A 27,109-nucleotide genomic window follows, 5' to 3' on the forward strand; every position below is an offset into this window, starting at 1 on the left:
AAACAGAAGATTTCATTCTGTTATATAACTCTTATCGTTGACACAAACGACGATAACTCCTCCGAGAGTGTGTAACGCTTTGCAGAGTTGTCGTTGCTGGTCAGAGGATTTGCTCCCCCTAAGAAAGCCACCTTGATAAAATATTTTATCGAGTTCATAACATGTAATCATTTATTTACCGTAGAATATATATTTTTTTACAAACAATATCCTCGTTTTACTGAATATATCCGACTGTTTTGCTCTTCTGTGCTTGTTATATGACCGCGCTTAAGAAAACATACAATTAAAATATTTTAAACAAGTCCCGCCCACTGCTAGAGCGAATTTCCAACTCGCAAGTAACAGTTGGGTTATATACGAAATCGCTCCCTAAGACCTTTGGGTCGATCGAAAGTCAGCACGCGCAAGCAAAACCATAAATTTAATCCGCCAATGGCGGGTGTCTTTTGTGCACCATCCAATGGTCGATTCAATGGATGGTTTTGCTCTGCTGCTGACCGTAGAAAATGACCCACCTGTGTATGTTTGTGTCGTCATAGGATAAGGTCTTAGGATAAGTTAGGATAAGATTACATGTTCATTGTGCCTTTACTTGCTGTCATACTCGAATCAGAGGTAAAGGTTGTCTGTTCTGTACCGTCTCTTAGGATAAGATTACATGTTCATTGTACCTTTGCTTGCTGTGATACTCGAATCAGAGGTAAAGGTTGTTTGTGTTGTCAAATAAATGTTTGCCGGGCCTGCTAGAGAACTCGATCCTAGAAGCCAGGGCTGTCTCGTCTTGTAAATAAATGTGCCTCTGAGTCACTTGGCAGTCAGAGGGGTCCGTCCTTAGGATAAGTTACGTGTTATATGTTTGTCCTTGTCAATTCACTAAACACGTCCTCTTGAGCCTATAGAACGTTATTTGACGATCTAGAGGCTCTTGCAGGGGATAAAGTGTTTCGTGTTACATGTTGTATTGTCATGTCGGAAGCAGTCCTCGTGGGGTTCTAGAACGTTATTTGACGATCTAGGCCCTTGCAGGGGATAAATGTTTCCGACTGTCTCGTTTTGTTTTGGAAAGCTAGCGTTTCTCATGCAAAGTGTTTCTATTAAAAATATAAAAATATATAATAATATGAATCACGAAAATATAAATACCATACTTGTTGAAATTAAAGAATTACAACAGCGAGGTTTTAATATTTTACTAGACACTGAAACAATTATGTCAGATTTTGAATCCTTGAATGAGCTATCACGCTTGGGGAAGAACAATCTCCCTGCTCGTTATAGGTTCATTAAGGGTTTGCAAGATCGTGTTTACAGATCACTTGCCGGGATAACTGAAAATCAGGTATCTGAATTTATTCCACTGTGCCGTGCAGTTGAGAAGATTCGTCTTGGATTGTCACAAGAGTATGAGACTCGAAAATTAATTAGCACCAGGGTGAGACGGTTAAAAGGTTATATAAAGAATCTAGACACGGAAATGCCTTGCATTTCTGACAAAAATACTAGTGTTTCTGACTACGAGGCCGACAAGGAAGTATAAACCTAGCATAGCGTGTGACTCACAGCACAAAGTGAAAGTAGAACCTGAGAACGCTAGCGCCCCCCCCCCCCCCGCTTGGAGTGTAAAGCACATTTCCACGGGTAAAAAAAAAAGTGTATTATTTTTTTTGCCCTTGGAAACTCAAAGAGTTTCTCAAGTGAAGGGCGCTTTCAGATTTTCAGGATTTGCTTAAGCGTTTCAACATCAATACAGGAATGAGAATAGTTCATAATCTGTTCTCGTTGACACCAAACTATGATCATATGATTTTGCTGTAGCTCTGTTAATTGTGACGGAGTTAACAAGAAGTCTTCGTCACCATACACGTCAATAACTATTTTAACGGGGAAATACTGTTCTGGGAATGTCTGTATTTGAAATGCGGTTTTTATTGCCTCGTAAAGAATTTGCTTATCATGAATATGAACTCGTGCATGAATGTACTCGGGTTGATACATTATACACAACCGTTTTTTTTTAAATGCGTGCTAGCACTTTCAACGATAACTTATGCTGGTTTTGATAGGGTATTTGCACGATAAAATGACGAAAATGGATCAGTGCAGAAAAAAAAACTATTATAAATATTATGGATCCCTTGACTTAGGACTTCACCAGTAAGTTTATACTAACAGTCTCGTCACGCAGGTCCAACAAATTCCTCCTCTGGTCGGTGAGTTTGAAATTTATCGTTGACAACCACGGGTTATGACACCGTAGATAGACCGGATTGATTGGTTCTTGCACAATCAGAAAACCAGGGGGGTCTCTTGGTGTGAACGTATACAGGATAAACCCCTGTTGTGCCGTCGTAGTATCTGATGCGCTGTAACTGCCATCGATGACGTCACATACAAGATTGACCGCAATAACATCTGTGATATTTACGATCCCGGGTGAGATGTGTCTGCCATCGGATGCTGTACTGTTGTCGTGCTTGAGAATAACAGGTTGTGGTTTTATTCGTTCGTACGCGGCAAGAATATCTTCGAAAGATTGATCGATGAGATCAGAGACTGATTTTCTCAGCTCGGGCACGTTATATCCAGGAAATTTAAAATCTGAAATATCATTCACTTGAATACCATATTTAATTGCAAAATCTGCTCTGGCTATCTGTCTATAATTATCATCGATATAGTCTTTAAGATCCAGTAAAGCCTGAATTATTCTTAGATTTATAGTTTCCATGGCCGATGCGAGTTTGTTTAGTTTTTCTATGGTTGTGATAATATTATCACGCGGACTTGTTAAATCAGAAATATAATCTTGGAAATATACTCGCAGGAGTTGTAGCTGTTGTTTATGTACTAGATTGATCGGAATAAATAATTCAGATTCTATATCATCTAGACGGTAAACACGGAGCTCCTGCCCCCCCTTAACACGTGGAGCTTCTATACTCCAAGTATCGGGCATTAAAGTACTTTTTCTTGCTAGTAATTGATCTGCAAGGAGTAAATAATAATTGTACTCGAGGTCGTGTAGTGCTTCTTTATAGGTCATAAAATCCGATTTTTCAGGTTTTGGTGGACGAGGTTTAACCTCGGGGGCCTTTGGCCATCCTAATAATGTTCGGATTGAGCTGTTATAAATATCCACGGCATATCCTGGCGTTGAGATTTCAATGACCGCAGACAGCGTTGGTTCATGAGCTGTTATAGATATTTTGGCTTCCTTGCCGGTGATTCGTTTTATTTGGCGTTGTATCTCATTATTGATTTCTTCGATCTGATAACTCCCAGTGGGAAGTGTAATTGTATTCCAGTCAAGTTCACCCTGTTCGCCGGAGTCGGCTTTGCTTTTCCCGAACACGAATGAATTATTTGGCTGCAGACCACCAAATGATGCCGACCTAACATTGGGCCAGCTGTGATACACACTGAGCTTTGCTAACGCGATTTCACTCACTGGAATTGGAGTTCGAAAATTAATACCGAATTCTGGTGTCGTCGAGGACACTGAGATCATTGTGGTCCTTACCGGTGTTGTGTTTGTGACTATTTGTTGAAGCAGTTCTATTGACATTATTTATTTGTTTAGTTTTCAAATAGTCATTGTACGCATCTGACATTAGTTTGAATTCAGAATCTGATATCGTAGCGTTGCTACTTTGCACGTCTAACGATGATGATATCAGCGATGATAATTTCTGATATGCGGTCGTGGCTGTATTTAATTTTGTCGTGTAATCGTGTAATTTTGTGTTAGCACATGATGATATTTTTTTTGCTATGATGCCGAAAACTCCAGCTGTTGTTGTGGCCGCGGAAACACAGATCGTGGCGGCGACTGCTGCAGTTACCGGAGTGACCGCTGATAGTATTGCTCCGGCAGATGCAACAACGGCAGATACTGAATAAACCATAATATCCAGCACTGTTATGCGGCGCTTGTATTTTTTTACTTTTTGACTAGTTACTTCGATGACAGTTTTTAACTCAGATTGCCACTCACGGACTTGATTGTATCGATATTGTTGAGCATCTGGCGTCGTTGACATTATTCAATTACGCGGTAACCAATTGAGGCGTTGCAGCGACGAATTCCAAACAAAACCAGTAAGATGTTGCTGTTAAACTATCGTCCTCGGCTTCAAGCATAAATGTTTCCTCGGTTCCGCTGTTTAGTATTACAGTGCAAACCCCGGAATACTTATCGGTGGAATGTCTCCAAGGATATGTTGTGAAGATTTCAAATTTAGCGGCTGAAAACACAGACAACCTGTAAACACCGGTGGCTGTTGCTGTATATTTGATAGTGTTATTTTGTCGTGACCATGTTGCGAATCCCGATGATACCGTGAATACGATGTTGGTGATATGCCCCGGAGTAACTCCAGTGGGAACTTTAATCAAACTGGTTTTGTTAACGATATCAGGAATACCCGATACGATATCCTGCTGTGTTTGTTTGATCGTGTTAATGTCGGTCTTTACATCAGCGAGTTTTACATCGACGACTGGAGGAGTCCCAAAGAACTTATCCACGACCTCATCAGTTTTTACGAAGTTTCTTCGAAATCTTGTAAACGCGCCCACGTGAACATCATGCTCTGCACGCAGCGTATTTAGTTTACCGTTGACGATGTCCACGTATTGTTTGTTTGACGCATCCTGGTCGGATTCGGGATTCGCTAACGCGGTTATTTTGTTGCCGCTCATGCTGAGTTCGCCTGTCATCGTGTCACCGGCTTTTTTCACACATTTATCAACACCTTTATCAATACTGTCTTTGATGCTTGCGATTGATATATTCGAGTCCTTGATCCGGCCGCCATCACTAAATGCAACGAAGTTATCCTTGGTAGCTCCAAGAACTCTGCGAATTATATCATTCCACTTAATGTTGCTCGTTCTTAGTTTTCCTTGCCTGTCTTGGAAAATAGCAACTTCATCTGGGTCAACTCCAGCTATATTCAAAAGATTATCGACTTCATCTTTGGTCGCATATTTTGAGAGATCAGCATCTGTGCTTGGTTTACCTCCTCGTGTGAAAGGTCTTCCGTAAATATCCACCATTATTCTTATTGCTGTTTTTCAAATGCTAGCATTTCTCGATGCGGTATATTCATACACTACTTTATGAGGAGGAGTTGCTGGATTTCTTGAGATTGCATCAAGAACATTTAAAACCTCCCTCCCACAAATGGGCGGATCAATTAATGTTTGTGTTGGTAACGTCGACTGCCACACTGGAACATTAGAAAATCTGCTGACATACTTGAGAAACTCAACTGGCGGTGCTAAACCGTACGAATCAAAATAGATAATTCCACGTGGATCGATCGCGTAAGCAACCCAGTGAGTTCCCGGACCATCTTTGTTGTCGAGATTGATAATGCCAGTTTCTGGATTATTCGGTCGTTGCGGTAATTGATCTCGCATAAATACGCCTCTGAAATGTTTTACACGCAATTTTTTAACAGCATCGAGTAAATCAAAATTGCTCAACGGCGTTAGAATTTTTTTGGATACCATGATGGTGGAGTTCCTGGTAGTCTTAGACCGCGTCCCTTTTTTTTCTTGTATCCTTTTCCCGTTGCCTTTTTTAGTGCCATTCCAGCTGCAGTTCCAACTGCACCGAGTGCTGCGGCTTTTGCTATGGCTGGTGCTGCCGCGGCAATCAACGCCGGTATTGCTGCGAGAAGAGGAAATATTCCACCGGTTTTAGTCATGTCCTTGATAGCTGCAGCAGAGAAATCAAGTCGGACACCGGTTTTTGCTGTTAGTGCCTTATTAAAATGTTTAAGCTGAGTATTAGTCAACGACAATTTGTTTGGACCACCAGTAATCTGATCTCGTTTTAGTGTTATTGATGTCCCGCACGTGCTTGCGTTCTTTGATTGCAATTTCTTCGTTTGACCGGAAGTCAAGGTGACATTAACATGACTGTATGACATTATATCCTAAGTTTGATTTTAATTGCGTTACATATTCTCGATTGGAGCGTCGATGACCCTCATTCGTCCGCCAACACCTTCAAGCAGCATTGCTTTATCGGAGAGTATGACAGCAATCGCTCTGTAACCACCAGCAGGAACACCTACACGAGCTCGGAAATGTAGGTCGACAACAGATTGTTTAACCAGATCAAGATGTTCCAGCGAAAAGTAATAAATCGGATATAAACTCATAAAGTCTCGCTGTGATATTTGCAGGCCAGTGTCTACATTAAGGTCGCGCCCCATAAATGACATCAGACGATGATACGCGCGTGCGACACGATGATGTTCGAAATCTATTAATATATCCTCAGATGGCTCCTGATGCCCATTTATTCTCAACGAAACTTCAGAAACTCCAAGTGTATCAAATACCATTGGATTTCTTTCCTGGCTATCTGTTCTAGCACGGTATTGAAATGCAATGAAAATATGTCGTGGTGCTGATACTCCTTGTTGCGATGATATATGCCATGTAAACAACCCACCATTATCACCCTGAATAACGTCTGTGGTTGTTGTTTTCCAGGATAGCAGTGATTTACCGCCCGTGTCCATGAAAGACAACAGTCGTTGTTCTTCGGTGATTGACGGAGACAACACTGGCATCCACAACCACAGTTTAGTTAGTATTACCTGACCAGGGGCAACAGCAGCATCTCGCCAGATAGCGTCATTATCATCAGGTTTTCGCACAAGTACAACTGTGTGTTTGGCACCGAATATGACCTTGTGGACATCTCTGCAGAATCCAAAGATGTGAGACAATGGAATCACACCTGAGAACTCTTCATCTCCACTTAACATCGATCTACGTGTTGCAAAACCCAAATTAAAATTTTCGTTCATCGATGCAACTGCGTCACCGGCATTATTCATTGTTACATTCCTGTTCTCGGGGCTGTCGGTTATATCCTTTGCAAACATCATTGATGGTCCGGCTGATCTGGTGTAATCATCCGAGTATCTCGCCAACCCGAGAATTGTTGTGGCAACGTCGACGTTATCATGAATTGTTTCAATTTCTTTTCCATCTATCATGTAAATAGCGGATTTAAATAACGCCATGATGCCGTTGTTAACAAATCCAACTCGGTCGCCGATTCCGTAGTTAGTGTTATCATTCTTTAAAAGCCTACCTTCAACTTCGATGAAGGCCTCAGCGGGCAAGAAGTATCTACTTGTATCCTGGACCTGTAGTTCAATTCTTCCGCGTTGGTTAGGATCACGTGCTTCATAAGAATAATATTGAAAATCACGTACAGAATCATCTTTAAGTACTGGTTTGGACATATCAAACGCGTCATTGGATTTTCGTGCAAACATTATTATTATTTGTGATGATCTAATTAAAATGTTATCGTCACCGGAAACCACTACCAGCTATCAAATTAGCAGTTACACTATCTTGCAACGCTTTGGAGGTAATTCCTGCTGTTGCGATCTCAGCTAATTTCTGATTTACGGCCTTATTTACTACGCTACTAACATTTGCCGGCATAGCTTCAGTGGATGGTAGTTTTACTGGCACCAACCTCTCGACTGGGTTTTTTTTTCGTATCAGCTGTGCTAGTCGATCCTTGATTGATTGAAATGCTTTCCCGGCAAGACTACCAACAGTGCCAATGGCTTTATCCTTGACAACATCAGCGGCTTTCATCGCGAATTGTTTTGCTAACGGTCCAGCTTTCGGAGCGATTCTTGTGACTAAATCCCTAACAACATCACCGACTCCATCTCCGTAAACAACCTCGTATACTGGTAATCGTGAGTTTACTACTCTGACACTTCTTGGTCTGCGAAAAGAATCGTGTAGTATCATTTTATTTAATTATTGTTTATCTAACTGAATTTGCTAGCAAATTTAATTATTAGTCGCTGTGGTAACCGTCTGCGAGTTCATCAATGAGCCCCCGGTAGATGCTGATATCCATGATGCCACGCTGAAATAGTCTCTGACAGATATCTGCGGCTTCATTTATAATTTCCGGAGAATTGTTTCCGGCACGTCTTCCTCCGATGAGAACTTCCAACCGTGATACATCATCGATGATATTATTAGGGCAGGCAATAAAACCGGATCCTAAACCCTCCCCTGTTGATGGTACAATTCTTGGGGATAAAATGTCTTGAGGCAAACTTTCAGAAGATGTTGTTAAGCTAATTATCGGCGACCTAGTTTGTTTGAATTTTTGGCCCCGCGGACTTCCTTCAGATGCAGCCTCGTATTCACTTATCGGAGTTAGGTCAGGATCTATTGCTCTTCGCCGTGAAGGATATTGTTGTCGTTCTGTGTGTTGCAACGGTGATTTTTCTTCTTGAGGTTGCGATGGTGGAATTTCAAGTTTACGTATAGCATCTACAAGTCTATCGTATTTTGTATCGTCCCTGCTGATTTGTTTTTTATTTTCACGTATACGATACGAATATTTGATAAAATTATCATCTGTCATAGAACCGTGTTCTGGGTTTAAAGACACATCTCTTCTAATCAATCCTAACAGTATTGTCTCAGGTAATTTCTCTTCTGGTACATTTTTAAGAAGTTCAATATAATCCGGCGTAAATCTTTTGGCGGGGTCAGTAATTCTCCCTGTTACTCGCTTACCAGCAGGTACTGACACAACAACTTCATCGGGTGGAGGCGGGGGTTTAAGTCCAGCTGAAATATCCTGTAAAATTTTCCTTTGCTCTATTAAAGCCTCTTTGGTAACAGCTGCGGATTTTTCAGTAGCTTTGGTCACGGGTTTAAATAATTCCTCCGTAGTCTCTGCAAAGCCTTCCCGTGCTTGCTGTCTTAGTTGTAATTTTTGTCTGACACTATCACGGACAGGAAGAAATTTCTGAATTGCTTCGAGACGTTCTCGAGCTAATCTAGTCGTATGTGCTTCTCCAATATTTGCCATTATTTATTTGTCAATGATTTAATTCCGCTAACATAAAATTGTTTTTCCTTGGAAACTCATTTCGTAGAGCAGCAGAGGGGGGGGGGGGGCTGGACCGACCGACCGTGTCAATGACGACCCGCGGGGGAATAGTTTCAGATTTATTGAAGTAAACCAAGAACGTCAGCGCGCGGATGTTATTGCATTTCCCCGGTCGTCGAAGAGTCTCTCCGAGAGAAATTATTCGACGTTCAGGGATATTTTTTTTTTATTCTGTGGTCGTCATGGAAAGGTTTATCGTCGAAATAAGTAAACCGAAACTGTTTTTGTCTATTCAGTACTATTTTAGTTTCGGTCTGTTCACCCCCTCTGCTGCTGTATGCACTAACTAATATAACACCGTGACGGATCAAACAAATAACCTGCCAGTTTGTTGATGACATAAGAGCAGAAATACCAACATAATCAACTCTATGACCCAGTATGCACAACAAAATACAAGAAATTTTGAAAATTGGGGAATGTTTATGTCAAAGTATGCACACAAAAAGATGCTAAAAACTCAAAACTTAATCCGACTTTGAACATAATCTACCTTAGAAAATAATCCTTGAAAGTATCCCATGTAGTCACATATAAATTGGATTCACATTAAAACTCCATGAACCCAAATCTGCCATTGCATTGTGAGCCAGGAGATCTGGGATATTTTTAAGTAATCAGTAGATTCAAAAGCACAGATCATGATCTGCCAGTATATGGCAGATCAGAGTCTATGTTATTTTCAGACTGACATGAATTAGAGGCGAGTACATACAGTATATACAGTATACCAGCCTTGAAAATAAGCTGCCTAATGTATATCTTGTGTATAAGTAAGTTAACATATGTAGATCAACTTTAGCCATATATACATAATGTTTATATTGTATATATTTAAGTTACTATAAGAAGAATATAAACTTTAGTATTCGAAACATGTTGTAAACTATGTTAAAATCTATTTGTAAAATCCTGTATCAATTAAGTTCTTAAAAGCATTATCCTTTTAAAATATTTGAATTTAAATTTTCAAGTTTCAATCTGAAAATCTTCAACATTATTATATATGTATATTAATTTTCCATAAACAACAAATACTGTTTAAAAAAGCCTACCTTCACAGTAAGCCATATGCAAAAACCAACCCATTAATCTTGACTAATTATGACCAATTGTCTGCCATTCCAAAAAGTCTGGTGTAATCTGTCCTCTGTTTACCTGGTCAGATATGCTGAGAAAATTGACCTGACTGACTCACTGCTGGTCATTACATATGCTGTACTGCCCTCAGGTCTCTATGGAGACATGGGATGCACTTTACTTTCCTATTAATGAGAACTTTGATGGAAGAATTCCTCAGACAAGTAAATGATCTCATCTATACAATGCACACTATGTGCCAATGTGAAGGTCTTAGACTTCTGCCCAAAGAACCTCAGTTAAAAGGATGCTCAGAGCTGTAGGCATCACTCTAACAGCTAAAGGACAATTTGTGACAAGCACTTCTTAAATCACACACAAGAGATCTAGTGAAATTAAGTCAAAACTGTCTAATGAAGCTACCACCTGTACAATGTGAGGCGATTGGCTTTCCGTCTCAGTTAGGCAACCACCTATCATCAAGAACTATTTATGCATGTGTGTGTGTGTGTGATTTGGATTTTTAATGTAGCTTTAACAATTTTTTTCAGTCATATCGCTACGATATCTACAGTGTGGCAGTTGATAGTGATGTCGAGCACTGAGGCATGATGCCGCAGATATGTAGCATGATGTCCCACCCAGTCACATTATCCTGACACCAGCCGACCAGTCCTAACACTAACCTCTTAATGCTGAGCGCCAAGGTTAGACACTCTAACCTCTTAATGCTGAGCACTAAGCAAGGCAGCTGCAAGTACCATTTTTATAAGTCTTTGGTATGACTCAGCCGGGGTTCAAACCCACAACCTCTGCATCCGAATGGGAAGCTCTAATCCTTAGGCCACTGGAGTGGTCCATCTATTTAAGTAACTATTATCATAATTGCTCAGTTAAACAATCGCTTATCATCAACAACTGTTTAAGCAACTATGATTCTTGATGATGATAGGTGATTCCTAAACTCAGATGACAATACAGGCATGACTGATTGTATGTAACATGGGTAAGAACCCTGCCAATAAAGAGAAACATTAGACCACAATCATGATATTGTTTTCATGGAGTTCCATCCCAGAAGCTGTAACAAGTATGCAACGGTTAGACTGGTTGCCCATCAATAACAGTCAATGATTTTCCTTGGATGATTCTTTTTTGCTAACGTCCAAGATAATAAAGCACATGTCTTAAGTATATGTTTACAACACACACCCAACTGGAAACAGCTTATACATGTACTATGATCTGCCATTCCAAAATCAACTGGCAGATCCAATTCTACACTGTACACTTCAAATCAGTCAGTAGCAAAAAGAGCACAAGCCGTTTTGTGCAGTGCATTCTGCAACAGGTAGATGTGAGTATAGGCTGTCCGCATTTCGGTGTGTACTAAACCGGGGCAAAGGGAGGTGGATGGAGTTTCTACTAAACCAAAAGGTATCAGATTACTTTTCAAATAATCAGTTCCATTTCTCTTTCCAGGCAGAAATTCACATCATTTTTACTACATTGTACACAATCCTTTTTTTTAAATTACTCACCAACTTATGTTCCCAACCCTGGATCTGCCCATGTAAACAAAGGTAAATACAGCACATGTACTTTTAATGAACTATTCAAACATTAATGTACAAAAGAATTAACTTCTTTTTATCATTAAGAAAGAAACTCCCGTGTTCTGATCAGAGCTTTTTAAAGGATTTTTATATTGTACAATTGTGCTTCAATTCTCCAAGGAATGGATCTCTAAGCAATTACAGTTGTCTGCCCCTGTAAGACCCTTCTCAAGATTGGTCACCTCCTGATGAAATGTCACCACATATTGCACCAAAGCAGCATGCTGGTACAATTATGTGCCCTTACCACGGACTATAAAAACAATCTTTTACAGAACTCAAGATAAGACTAATATGAATTCAGTCTTTATTCCATGGTTAAAAATGAACTGGATATTTTACAATTTCAAAAGGGTATTTTGTTAACACCATTCGATGCATCAAGTCATACCACAGTTTTAATAATCAAAACTTGTATCATGCCTTTGAGAATGGATCAAGCCATGCACTGACCAAGACTAGCTCCAACTACACTCATTTAAACGACTTGTGATGAGTGTTCATTTGTACATGTACATATAGCTGATATTCTATATAGCTGATATTCTTGAAATAATTGCTTAAAATGAAACATTTGTATGTGCAAGTACTATAATAATAATAATAATAATAATAATAATAATAATAATAAAATAATAATGAGGACTTCGTACTTTGCCTAATTTAGATAACACAAAAAAGGTATACAATGACCTGATTAAAAAAACAGACAGCATGAAATTACAAAGACATCCTGACAATAATTAAGGAAGTTAACATTATTAAGTCTTTATGGCTGTTCTTGCAGTCAAAATTTTAAACTATACATGAAAATATATCTGACATTGTAACTATCATGTTAAATGTCCACAAACATGCCGTTACATAGTTTATATTGGTCAAATGCACCATACTACAGTGCTGATGTACATGTACATATAGCTGATATTCTTGAAATAATTGCTTAAAATGAAACATTTGATTGTACATTGCATTACATTACATGAATCACAGCCTATCTAGAGTTGCTTTTAACTGGTAGTGCAGACAGGAACAGGGAGCGTACATTGACAAGCTTGCTCCCTGGAATACAGAATTCACATGTAACCCATACAATCATGTCTCTGATGGATCACTTAAATTATATACAGACAAATGGTTACATGGAACACAGCATCCAGCATGTGACCCATACAATTATATTTCATCTCTCAAAAGAAAGGGACCATTGTACATTGCATATAGAAATGGGTCCCACTGAATACAGTGATGTCTTGTAGGACAGGGACCACTGTACCATGTATACAGACAAGGATTCCATGGAATACTTTATCTTACCCAAGTCCTATACAGTAACTCTAGTCTCACAGAGAGGGACCATTGTGTGCAGACAAGTGTTCCATGGAACACAGTATCTCGTCTCCGATTCATACAACGTCTCATGGTCCCATTAGGAAGAAAATATAAGTGTATACAGATAAGAGTTCCATGGAACACAGTATCTCATCTTTGGCCCAATACAATGTCTATTAGTACATAGTTGCACAAACATGTACACACAGCAAGTTACAACTCTTAACATGGGCCCCGAGTGGCCGAGTGGTCTAAAGCGCTCTCCATTACGGATCACTGCCACCTCACCTCTGTCTGCGTGGGTTCGAGTCCAGGATGCGGCCAATGTGGGTATGTGAGAAAGCTTGCCAGTAGCTTCTCGTGGGTTGGTGGTTCTTCTCTGGGTTTTCCCGGGTTCTTCCTCCACCATTAATACTGGCCGCCATGCACAGCCTATCGTGTGCTGAAAAATGGCCTTAAACCCCACAACAACAACAACAACTCTTAACTTTTTCTACTGTGAAGAAAGTAACTACTGTCTATACTTGCTTATAACTTTAGTCCAACTGCAAACTGCACAGACCCAGATCTGTTATCATACAATGCATCAGTCCATCTGGGTTTGTGCAGTTCGTTAGGAGTAATCAGCAGACAAACAACACAAACCCGGATCTGCAGGTGATATTTTCTACAGCAGATCAGAATCTTTGTTGTTTGCAGTTTGGTAAGGCTTATAAGTGAGTATATATGATACTTTCACATTGTAATATATTTGTCAAATGAAGCAGCTTCCACTTTTCAGACAGTGAATTAGATCATAATGAAACATATTTATACTGCACTTTCTCTCATTTCCTGCGGGAGTTGGCTCCAAATCAATTGCCATGAGTAATGAAAACTTTTCTTAAAGAGTTCATTATTTGGTTTTGGAATGGAAAGATGGTTAACTGAAATTTACCTTAGACTTTTACCTTGTTTTCAATGCGTAAAAATAGGTCCTTGAGATATAATGGGACCATATTGTTCATAGCACTATGTATAAGCCTATCCTTTCTCAAAAATATTCTGTCACTTTTAACTATTAAGCTTTTATTATCATTTATTGCATTTGGGATGTTTTAAGCTTTATACTGGAAGTCTGCAAGCTTATTTGTAGATGTAATAATTTGCAAATATTCCTGTCAGATTTGTTTCCCGAATAACATTACACAAGACAACGTATGGCTTTTGGAACAAAATTAACCTCTGTTTTGTTGCTAGAAATGCAATTTTGGTATCTCCCCTTTATAGAGGTTTCAAATCTTGAAAACAAACTTTAACAATGATTCTGTGTCAACAATGCAACAACTTCAAGAAAAGAGATACTGATGTATCAACATGATGATTGTACACAGACCAAAACTGAAGACTCAAGTAGCAAAACTACAGTCAGGAACTAAACAACAGTAATCTTTTATACAGGCTCTCCGGAAAATCGCAGGAAGAAGTCATGCAAAAAACAAAATCTGTGCTATGATCGTACCATATATACTTGCTTATAAATTATATCTAACTGCAAACTGTACAGACCCAGATTTGCTATCACATAATGTGCTGGCATATCTGGGTCTATTCAGTTTATTTAGACTTATCAACAGAACATAGAGTCTGACCTGCCAAAGAATTATTAGACAGTAGATCTGGGTTCATGTAGCTTTCCATTCAACCTGGCCTTTCAGCAAACATATATGGTACATTTTTAATTATAGTTCCACAGACCCAAATAAAAAAACCAATTCCAGACCCAATTTATGTCCTGTGGTGTTAATGGACTTCACACCATTTTGCACACAATGTATTTTCTACAGTTATTAGGTAGCCAGTCATCCACATGTTCCTACTTTCTACAATAAACAACTCTTTTGCAAATTTGCCCACATCTGATCCCAGTAAAACCTTGCCTAGCATCTACCTGGTACTAAGATCAACCTTCTATAGTGATATGAAAGCCAAAGAACTTTTCTTTTTCCCTTAATATTCCTGTTACCCCCTCCACACAAAAAACACCACCATGCTAGTACAGAATACATTTCACTAAAATTTGATTTCATGCTTTCAATGGATTTTCTAGCCAATAATGTGCCCATCAAAATCACTCAGCTAATAACAGAAGTCATCTCTCAACAAAACCAAATGTTCACCATGTGAACATGATCACCACAATGGGTTATACATCAATGGTCATTTTGTAAAATGATTCTCACACACAGTAATGAAATAACCCAGATATTTATTATCACTGCAAAAGAAAATAAGTGAAATTTATCAAATCTATCAAATTCTGTTATAACAGTCATATCTAATTTATAGTAGGTCTATTTATCTACAGGTATATATCTTTCTACCAATTATTCTATCTCTTGTATGCACACTGGGTTATCAAATATATGCATGCATGCATCCATCCATCCATACATTTGTGTGTGTTTGTGTGTGTGTGCATGCGTGATTTAAATTTTTTAACTATGTCCAAGGCAGACACTCTAACCACTTAGGTCACATACACACACACATACACACACACACACACACACACACACACACACACATACATACATACTAGTGCTCCAGATATAAATAATTAGAGTGACACCCCATTACTCCTACTGTGTGCGCCTCTACACCTTTCAGCATGCCCCTCTGACTCATCTGTCCCCTTTAATGCACCCCTCTACCTTCTTAACTGCACAATTAGCATCTTTGTAAACATTTTCCACATGCCTCATAAATTAAACTTGTTATTTTAATTGTTTTTCGAACTTGAATCACCTGCTTGATTGATTACTGGTACATGCCAGCCAGAGTGTAACTGTAAGGCGTTAACACAAGTGGTTTTGTTTAGAAGAGATTATTTCATTAAAGTTTGCTATCCTCAAGAACGAATTTGTTCTTTCTGAAACATCAAATAATATGTGTCGAATCCTATGTATTTTGAGCTACACGTCATAATATTTGTTTGAGGGATTCATACCTCTGGTGCAATCATGCAGAGTGAAAAACATAAATGTTCCAAGATTGAAAACCAGAAAAGAAATGCTTCAAAGCACAACCATTTAACAGCCTCCTGTTTGGGTAATAGCTCTTCCAAGTAAGCAGTTTGATTTAATTTCATTGAATTTCATTACTAACTCAGTGCTCTCACTGTTTATCAATACCTGCCACATTAGCCGACACACGACCCTGTGGTCAGCCTTGTTTTGACCTGGAATGAATAATTAAGGAGAGGCTGTACATTTATATGGACTTATTGTAAGATACAAGATATTGCATCCAAAAATATAATGAATAGATAAAACCACGAATTTTGACATCTTTTTTTTCTTTTGTTGACCATGCTATATACAGTATTATATTTTTTTATACTTCAAGTTGATGCTTCAGGGGTGTGGCTGTAAAGAACACTTCCTCTATAATGCAAACGTCCATTATCATATGGTACAACTCAGGAGCTTGTATTGATGCTTACAATTTAACAATAAATAATATAGTTATGACCTATATATCTAATGCATTAATCATAGGTAAATTGTAAGTAATGATACAAGCCCCATGTGATACAACATTTCCTATTTTATTATTAATAACAATGGCACCTCGTCAACCTTACCTTTCTCTAAACAAACTTTGTAAGATGTAGTCATACTGGTAATATATGTCAAATTCAGTTTCAGACTAAATTAAATACTTAAGGTGAACTGTTCATTGTAAAAGCTCCCTCTTGCAAATCTGATACATCTAATAAATATAACAAATATATGGTTATAAGGTAGCTACACTGTCATAGCTGTCAGAACAATGCACAGAACTGGGTTGACACAATATTTTTGGCTTAAAACTGTTGGATGGATGCTGCAATAAACTGACAGTACTTGTCAGCTCTCTTTACCGTATCTATCCTAGCACAGACATACTAATGTACACGAAAAATTGACAGTGGTAATAAAATTAATTAGTTCTGAAATGGAAATAAATCCTTTATGTGGGATTTTAAATCAGTATTTGCAAGAATTGATACACAAGTCACGATGTAAATATGTAAATAGATGTTGGTATAAATTTAATTCGAGCTCTCTTTGAGGTCTAATACATGTTATTAACTACTTTATAGTTAATTTTATTGTTGATCAAGCAGCGATAAGTTTTTACATGTGTTATTTCAGTCTGTTTTAACAAAAAAAATAAATTGATTTCAACTGACAGATTATAGGATGCAAACTCTCTCCAGTCCACAGATCTGACACAGTTGTTTTGCAGACCTAGTTTAAATACCTATCTGTGTGTGTGTGTGTGTGTGTGTGTGATCTGGATTTTTAACATAGCTTTTTTTTAAAAATCAGTCATATCGCTACAATGTCTGCAGTGTGGCATTTTATAGTGATGTCTAGCACTGGGGCATCATGCCGCAGACATGTAGCATGATGTCCTACCCAGTCACATTATCCTGACACCAGGCCAACCAGTCCTAACTCTAACCTCTTAATGCTGAGCACCTAGCGAGGCAGCTGTAAGTACCATTTTTGTAAGTCTTTGGTATGACTCGGCCGGGGATCAAACCCACGACCTACCGCTTCTGAGGCATAATGTCCCACCTAGCCACATCATGAAACCAGGCCAACCAGTCCTAACACAAACTGCTTAATGCTGAGTGTCTAGCTAGGCAGCTGTTAATACTGTTTTTATAAGTCTTTGGTACACCTTGGCCTGGTTCGAACTGCGACCTCCCTCATCTGAGGCAGATGCTCTCATTATAACAATGCAACTCTTGAAAAAGGCCCCTTTGGGTAAAAAGTGCCTATGCTAAGAAGTACCTTTTTGATGCTCTCCACACACCCCTCTGACATTTCTGGCTGGAGCACACATATAAAACATACAAGAGATAAAGAAACAGGAAAGCCAAACATTTGTGCCCCCTCAAAATAAAGACTGGACACCTTCCATATTATCTAGCATAATGCACAAGCAGATCAGGGTCTATGTTGTTTGTTCTACTGATTACCCCTAACAAACTGCACAGACCCATAGATATGGACCTGTGCAGCTTGCAGCTGGACTTATCATATAAGCTAGTATATATGGTAATATACAAAACAGATGCTGACAGCAGAACACACACATAAACACATACAACATAGTTTTTGTTATAAGGCATGTATGGTCATGGATCCCATTTCATTAATTGCTAGAAAATTTGTATGTATCATGCACATCACTATAAAGCAATCAAAAGGCTCCCATGGACAGTGTTGTAATTAATGAGTACAGTAATGGAGAACCAATGTGTACATCGTGAAATCTCTAACATTCTGTGCAGAAGACAGGCTAAAAATTGAGTCATAATGTGCCCTGCAAAGTGAGGAAACAAAACAAATACAATCTTGAAGGTTCTATATTCTAACCTCACTCACAATCTCAGACTTTCTGACTTTATACATGGGTTTCATTCTCCAAATTTTTTAATAATGTGGGGGTTGTACCAATGACAAATCTTGCCTTGTTGTTCAGCAAATTCAAAATGGCCATGTACTTATACAGAATATACTGCATTACATGCTAAAAATATATTGAAAAATTAAGCTGATGTAAGAAAAATGAAACTTAGGCAGAATCCAACAATTAAACAAAAACGAAGTATTCACCCTATATGCTGTGGCAGCCATACTGGATGCAACACTGGCACCTTTTTCATTTGGGATAAAGTAACCAGCATTAGAACAGTTTTGGTGAAAGCCACATGCCAATATGACCATCCTTTCAGGAGAATTACAGACAAGATTTTAATATATTCATTGTGACAGCTATATTGGATGTCTGCAAGACACCATTTTCATTTAGGACCAACTAGATGGCATGAGACATTTACTGGTGAAAACCCCATATCAATATGAATTTCAGTTTAGAAGAGCTGCAAAAACAAAATTTTCAAGATAACAGACATAGTGGATGCCAGATCAGCAAGATCTTGATTTAGGACATCATAAGAAGCCTCTTGGAGAAAACCTGATGTTGATTTGAATATCCATCCAGAATAAAGACAACATCCACCCAGGATAACAATAACAAACTTTTGAAGTTTGGCTGCTGTGGTGGATAAAATAGATCAGCAAGACCATTTTCATTTAGGATCAATTAGACCTTGGGATGAATATCTGTTCAGGTCCAATGGCAATCCTCCAAGAAGTTTAGGAAGATTAACAGTAACAAACGTGCTAATGAAAAGGCAGGAGTCAGATGATAGACCAAAAGAATTGGCTGACCACTTTAGCAAACAAGAGTCCCTCAAAGGGACTGACACTCAAGTGGCCAAAATGAATTTCCAGGAATTAAAGATAAAGGCATTTCTTATTCTTAACTGCTGAGTGTTGAAACAATCTTTGATACTTCTGAGCAATAAGAACTTCAAATTAGCCACTAAGGTAGCCAGATCAGCTGTCAGATTGACACCAATTTCATTTATGGCCAACAAGACATCACAAGATGTCATCCAGTGAAAAATACATGCTAATAGGGACAATACAATTTTCAAGATATATTGGATGTCCAGGTGGCAGCATTTTCATTTTGGACCAACAAGACATCATAAAAAGTATTTTGGTGAAACCTCTGTTATTATGTTTATATAAATATCCACTGAGAAGTAGTAATAAGATTTTCAAGATGATCACTATGGTGGCCATATTTATTATCCATACAGATCATTTACATTAAGGACAAACCAGAAATCATATGAAGGCTTCTGGTGAAAATTCATGTCATTATGACTATGCATTCAGATGGAGTGACAATAACAAGATTTTCAAGATGGCCACTGTGGCAGACATATTGGACATCAAACCATTCCTATTTTCACTTAAGAGCAACAAGACCTCATAGTAAGTCTTTTAATGTTAACCACATGTTGATATGATCATCCACTCTGGAAAAGTAATGAGAATGAGTTTTTAAAGATTGCCACTGTGTTGGCCATACTGGATAACAGATTGGCACCATTGTCATTTAGGAACAACTAGACCTCACAAGAAGTTGTTTAGTGACAAACCAATGATGATGTGAGCATCCATTCAAATGATGTAGCAATAATACTTTTTTCATAATTGCTGCTGTGGAAGACATATTGGGCTATCAGATTCTCACTATTTTCATTTAAGACCAACTAGACATAAAAAAGTCTTTCAGCCCAAACCCATGTTGACATGACCATTGATTCAGAAAGAGCAGCAATGACAAAATTTTAGAGATGGCTGCTGTTGCGGCTACATTCAATGTCTGAGTACCACCATTTTCATTTAGGACCAACTAAACCTTGAATGAGTGTTACTAATGGGAGGACAGATAACAACCATCCCATAAGCTCTTCTTTTCAATTATCAATAGAGCTATACAAAAATCAGATGACAAAGAAACTTGTATCTATGTTGAATTCAATGAAAGCATTTAAACATTATTAGTTTTTTCCCCTGCTGTGTATAAATAAACAAAAACAAGAAACTGTACCTGAAAGGTAATTAAAAAAATGAATCCTTTCACTATATTATGCAAAAAAACTATATACTGAGTTGATCTCATGTATATTCTAACTAAAAACAATTATAGTACATTATAATTCAATAAAAGTATTAAAACTGACAGACATTTCCTTTTCACATACAATATATGCTTTAATATGAAAAATTCACTGACATTTCAAAATGCAAACAGTGATTCATGTACTTGTGTCCTTGTTGCCAACAAAATACCAATAGCAAATCAATCATTCTATTCCTTCTAGATATATCTCTAGGTTCTCATCAGATTTCCTCATAATCATTATCCACTGCAGATCTCTGGAGAGGAAAACAAGCATCAATAACATACTGAAGATGTGAAAACTCACAGATCTATTGATCTACTGAAAAGATGGCTCTATTATCTTGTATGTAATTTGCCACAAGGCCATCCAGGATCCACTAATAAATGGCCATCAGGGTTTCTGCGATGATGCAGAAAATTGAACTAGGATTTAAGTGTCCATTCCAATTTGCCTGTCCACATCAATAATTGCCATGTGTTCTGCATATAAATGGACTGAATGAGTCACCTTCAAGAAGGTTGCCAGTGGACATTATGTCATCATAAACAGAAATAGTCACTGACCTTTGTGACCTCCAGGAGATAGTAGGTAACTGTTCTTACTCAATTAGCATCTGGAATACATGACAGGTCACTAGATGGTCTATGATAATAGCCACAAAATCCAATTTTGCAATGTCAGTAAGCCATACTGACATCACATTTTTGTAATACAGAATTTCTGGTAAGCACAGTTTAATGTAATAAAACAGTCTGTGATGCTGTCTGTTTGTATGTATGTATTTAATGTCCTTTCAGCTTAAACTCTTAAGCAAAACACAACTTGGATCAATAATAATTCTAACGGTGAAAACTGTGCCAAACACTTTTGGAATTTTGGTCTTGCTCCTGGGGGTTGGTTGTAGAGTGGTTATTTTACTTATACTACAAATAAACAAGCTGTATGTTTAACATGTCGGATAAGTTCAACAATAATCCAAGTTTCAAAACAGTCTGGGATCACTGAGTCATGCTACAGGGTCTTTTAACCACACCACACAACACCCCAACAGAGCCCCTGGATAACAGAAAAACATCCGAGATTCCACCCTATTATCACTGGTCTCCAGGTTTTTCCCTACCCTACCATGGGACTACATACCAGGGTCATGCCTCAGAAACTGCTGCCATCTGTATCGCACAACCATGTATATACTTAATGAGCACATAAAAACGAATGAACACTGACACAGCCAACCTTATCTGGCACTGAATGCATCAGTCTGTCAGGGATCTTAGGACCTTATATTTATTATTTTTCTCTAACAAAGTGGAAGGTCTGGGAATCCCTTGGGGTTTTTTTTAATCCCTAGGGAGAAGAGAAGGATCCCATACTCTCCAGAGATTGACATGATAAAGACCCCATACTCTCCTCTGACTGAGGAGTGGGGGGGGGAGGGATGTTTCTTCCTCCTTTCTAAGGACACCAACTTTTGCCAGATCCCAGATACTGTCAGGACATAAACAACAGAAGGATAACTGCCCTTAAATATGCATTTTGAACAACCTAAACGTTTAATTTTGCAGCACATAATTAATGTATTTGACATATTTTTAAATCAGTCAAGTTATTTATGAACTTTCATTAGTTTTTTCAGTAAATAATGCACAAGTAAGTACCATATATACTTGCTTATAAGTCAAGTCCAACTGCAAACTGCATAATATGATGGCAGATCTGGGTCTGTGCAGTTTATTCAGAATAATCAGTAGAACAAACAAGAAAGACAGACCCTGATCTGCAGGTGCATTTTGCTACTGCACATTATGATCTTTGTTGTTTGAGCTTGACACAACTTTACAAGTGAGTATATACGGTAAGCATATTTTTTTTGGTCTTCTTACAGCTTAGATATCTGATGAAGCAGTGTAAAGGTAGCAAGTCTTTGCTGGACACTGTTAAAGTAAAATCATATCACAGTTTCCAAACTTCAATTTTCTTTTCTGTTCCTTTTGGGGGGTAATTCATGGCTAACTAATAAAAGTGGAGTTGTCCTTCCCAAAGTTTTCAAGTGCCCAAATGAAAATATTACTCATGCAAACATCTTAATTTAGCCTGCAAAAGTGTTTAAAGTTGCTAACGATTTAAACAAAACATGCACATCATAAATAATGTATTAGACAATGTGCATGCCCGTAAATCTGGTTGCATTATTGATTTTTTCATCACAGACATACATGTATATGTAGCAGATATGTAGCAGTACAGAAACAATATCAAGACAATCCTGAGAATCCAGCTTGTCACAACAACACGTCTAACAAACTGAACCCTGTCAAAATAAGAGCTAAAAGATCTACAGCAAATGAAACAATCACAAACTGAGCAAAGTATGGCATCACAATTACTGCTAATTGCTTCATTATACATATACACATCTGTCTGCTGTATGCATAATATGCAGATCAGAGAAAGACTGAGATGAAATCAGATTAAATCACATTGTTGTTATTACTGTATACCCTGTATACTTATAAAATATTTGGTAAATGTAGCATTACTAGTGCACAGAACATGTAAAGTATCAGGGTTCATATTATGCAATGAGTAAAAACTATTCCTGTTGGTAAGACTAATTTACCTTGTCTCTTTGCAGACGTCTTTTGACCAGCTTGGAGCAGCACACATTCGCTGACTGCTGAATGTGACTCGTATTATACTCCAGAAATGATCGACTGTCAATCAAAAGGGTCTGAAATATAACAGTATGCATGGTATCATATCTTGCAAGGCAACCGCTTATCGTAGTGGTAAAAAAACAAAGTGTATTAAGAAATTCTTTAGAAACAAAGCCCTATGATGAAATTCTTTATGTACATGTAGAGTTCCAAGACATTTCTTAAACAAGTTCTTTTTTGGGGGAATGAATCTGGATATTTGGAAGTATAAGATACGTGTATATGGTTCAGCAGCATGTCAGCACAACACTGGCTAATGGTGCCAATTAAATGTCAAGCTCTAAAAAATGTCAAGATAAAGAACTGCACCCAAAAAAATTAGGAAGATACACCCTTTGAAATAATAGTAATATGAAATACCACAAGATTAATGATAAAAGGTAAAGATGCTAGATTTTTTTTAAAGATACCATAGTTACTCACGGACAAAAAAAATGGCAAATTTATTTCTGTTTGATAAATCTTACTTTACAATAGTTTTTTGTAAGAAACAGACACTAGAAAAACTCAACTACAGTAATACCTCGTGCATTCGCGTTTCTGGATTCGCGAATTCACGGATTCGTGAAATTTTCATTGGTACCCTCTACGTACATGTTTTCTTTATTTTATTGAATTGTACCTTCGTTATATGAGTTCTGTGACATATGAAGTTTACCTAGTTTACCTTCCTGACAATGACAAAGCAAATGTCAGTCATTAAGTTTACAGTCCCATTCATTACTTGGTTTTACCTTACTGTGAGTTCAAAAGAAAACGGCAGCCAATGAATTAGTATAGGGGTAATATTAGTATACATGTACCGTACTGTAAATGCGCTAGTGTGGCAAATACCCATTAGGCGATACTGTACTCTATTTTTATGTCAACCATTTATTTCTCTTTTTAAGGGTAATGTATTAAGCTAACTTTTAAATAAAATTAAAGTGCTTTGGGAGCATGATTTGGGTCATATTTAGGGTTTAAACCCTAGAAATAAGCATTTATTAGCATTTTTAGTGACTTGTACCAAACATTCACGATTCCTCCTGATCCGCGACTGGTTCTGGAACCTAACCTCGCAAATGTTCGAGGTATTACTGTACATGCATGTATATTCATGCTATTTGGTGTTACAATCCCAAGTAGATTTTAAAATCGAAATTTACACCATGGACTTGAAATGATCTCAATAGAAGAAAGGAAAACTTTGTTCATCTCTTTTTTTTTGGTGACAGAAAGACAAATGCCTTTTACATGCCAGAAGACTGTACATAATTGGAAGAATTTTTTTTTAATCATCCAATAGCTCTATATAAAGAACGTTTATATCAGGATTTTCTGAAGGAGTCCTGAAAGAGTCCATATTAAACCAGTGTCCTTAATACATGTTTGCAAAGGTCTCTTAAGAAAGGTTTCACTTTTTTATAAGACCAAGTAAGACTGTTAACACAAAAGAAAGAATACCTCTGATATGACGTACCTTTTCCATTCCAGCTTTCAGGAGCTTTTCCAGCTCTGCTGGTCTGATCAAATTCCATTTATGGCCTTTGTCCTCCACGTGATGTGGGGGAACCCTTAACTCTTCACCATCCTTATCATCCACAACTGTTGAACTCCTTGTGGAAATTGACAATGATCTGGGAGAGCGAATGGGACTTGTAGATTTGGATTTTTTCATCGTTATCTCTTTTTGAAAAAGAGAAAAAGAGAAAACTGAGTTATCCACAGAATCTGGTGGCAATGAACCACCCTCCACCTCATTCAATGTAGTTGACAAATTCTGGATCTCATGACTGTCATCCACTTGTTGGGGCCTCTTGAAGAAGACATTCTCTTCTTTATGTTCTGTTTTAAAGAATTCCTCAAATCCACTATCCCTTTGAAACAGGTTATCTGCACCCTGTTGCCATGGTGATCGTAGGGATAAAGAGTCAGCAAATGGGGTTGCATCAACTTCATCCATTTGATGCTGTCAAAACATCTGCAGATTCAAAGATGAAAGTAGGATCTCCGGCTTGGAGCCTATGTACCTACTGTTACCCGTGCTAGAATATAAGATGTGATGCTGTGTTCTAGACTGAGAGTCATCTTCCAAGTCTATGTCAAGGAAAAGGCCTTTGGAACATGTCTGTCTGATGTAGCAGGTGAAGGACATTTAGATTTGAGATCTGCAGCAAGTACCGTTGTCATCTTGATCTTCTGTAGCTTACATGTACCTCAGTCTAACAAAAAAGGAGAAATTAGTTTACAGGTACTGGTAAAGACAACTATGCTAGCTCTAGTACTACCTTAAGTTTGAAATAAAGAACCATGAAGAAAATAAAGAAAACTACAGACCATAACTTGGATGACACTTCTGAATTCCTTATTGTCAGATTTAAAAAACAACCAAAAAAAAATATCATTGCCTTTGTTCTCCTTTAGAGGTTTATAAAAAATATCTGGCTGTCTTCCTTTGAAAAAACCTTGGTCCAAGTTTAGACCCTCTACAGAAGTAGATTACTGAAGGAATATAAACTCCATGATTAAAATGGCTTTCAAATACGTACAGATTTTTAGAAAATCTTGACTGGACCTCAAACATAAAAAAAACAAGACATGAGTCTGAGTTTCCTACAGTCTGTAGATAGCCATACTGCAAAAACCTGTTAATAGGATCTCTTTTGTGGGTAAGTGCATATTTTTCTGACCTTCCCACCCCATTTTAGATGTTGGATATCTCTAAGTACCCACAAATGTGGTGGGAAGGTCAGAGGATCTTGGACTACCACCCTTTTGTACAAACTAATGAGAAATCTACATTAACTGTACCAGAATACACACAGCAGTATATGTTCCCAGGAAGTGTCATTAGTAAATGGCAAGCCAAAATCAACAGCACAAACATAACATAAATTAACCGAACATTAAAGTACATGGTGTACAAACAGCTACCACAAAAACTGTCAGTGAATTAGACACTGAACTGAGCAAACAATATTCTATTAAATAAAGAAATATGAGGACATGGTAGCAAAGCTGAAACATAAATTTCAATATTACAAGATATTCTTCCATTCAGTGAACAATTCCTGACATGCAGATACGTTATTTTCATTGTGTTGTACAAGAAACATTATAGTTTTAAACAAGTGGCAAAAAGAGGGGTTAGAATATATAGCTTTTGAACCACATAATGAAATATATCTGGTATTAACACAGGAAAAGAAAATTTTCTTTCTACTACATACCAGATATGCTCTTAAATCAAATCTTTGAAGATTAAACTAACTCCTCAGCACATTACCCCCACCCCTTGTTCATAAAAACACCTCACTTTCAACCCTATTTATTGGGTTATTATATAAATATCGGCAACTTAAAAGAGATGTAGAATTGGGACAACCAAATATGTTTGCTTTAAATCATACTTTTTATATTTTGTAAACTATTCGTTACTATATGACCACAAATATGATTCAGCAATGCATCACAGCAGGTTGAAGTAGAAATAATTTTGTAGAGATGCAAGCAGTGTCAGGTCATAATTCTTTGGCAAAAAATTAAATTTCCATATTGGAAACACAATGCAAATTCCATTTAAATTGCTCTAGCTCACAAAGTGCTCATTTTTCTTGGTGGAGACATAACTTATATACACGCATACAAATGTCACATCACATGATGGGAAATCTTATATTTTCATCTGTGAAAGTACATGTATAAGGATATATTTTCCACATATGAAAATATAATAATAATATAAAAATTATTTCATAAATAAATTTCAATATTTCACATTACGTACATAATGTATATAATAAAGAGTATTATCCATGCTTAGATT

General features: G+C 37.7%; 2 protein-coding genes across 8 annotated transcripts in view; one reads left to right on the forward strand and one right to left on the reverse strand.

Moving 5' to 3' along the window:
* Positions 1-27,109, reverse strand: part of LOC149786820 (uncharacterized) — a 115,158-nt gene that overhangs the window by 49,156 nt on the left and 38,893 nt on the right. For all 3 annotated transcript variants that reach the window (XM_089977329.1, XM_089977330.1, XM_089977331.1), the window contains exons 2-3: positions 24,764-25,505; positions 23,205-23,315 (exon numbers count right to left, since the gene is read on the reverse strand). In XM_089977329.1, the coding sequence (XP_089833455.1) occupies positions 23,205-23,315; positions 24,764-25,246 (594 nt within the window). In that variant the 5' untranslated portion in view covers positions 25,247-25,505. The remainder of the gene's footprint in view (positions 1-23,204; positions 23,316-24,763; positions 25,506-27,109) is intronic.
* The window catches only part of LOC149786821 (ATPase SWSAP1-like), a 113,188-nt gene continuing 97,508 nt past the window's right edge, over positions 11,430-27,109 (forward strand). For all 5 annotated transcript variants that reach the window (XM_089977335.1, XM_089977336.1, XM_089977334.1 and 2 more), the window contains exon 1: positions 11,430-11,488. In XM_089977335.1, the coding sequence (XP_089833461.1) occupies positions 11,465-11,488 (24 nt within the window). In that variant the 5' untranslated portion in view covers positions 11,430-11,464. The remainder of the gene's footprint in view (positions 11,489-27,109) is intronic.

The sequence above is a fragment of the Sinohyriopsis cumingii genome, chromosome 12 (assembly GCF_028554795.1).
Source record: "Sinohyriopsis cumingii isolate HCF-2022 chromosome 12, ASM2855479v2, whole genome shotgun sequence".
Lineage (NCBI taxonomy): Eukaryota > Metazoa > Mollusca > Bivalvia > Unionida > Unionidae > Sinohyriopsis > Sinohyriopsis cumingii.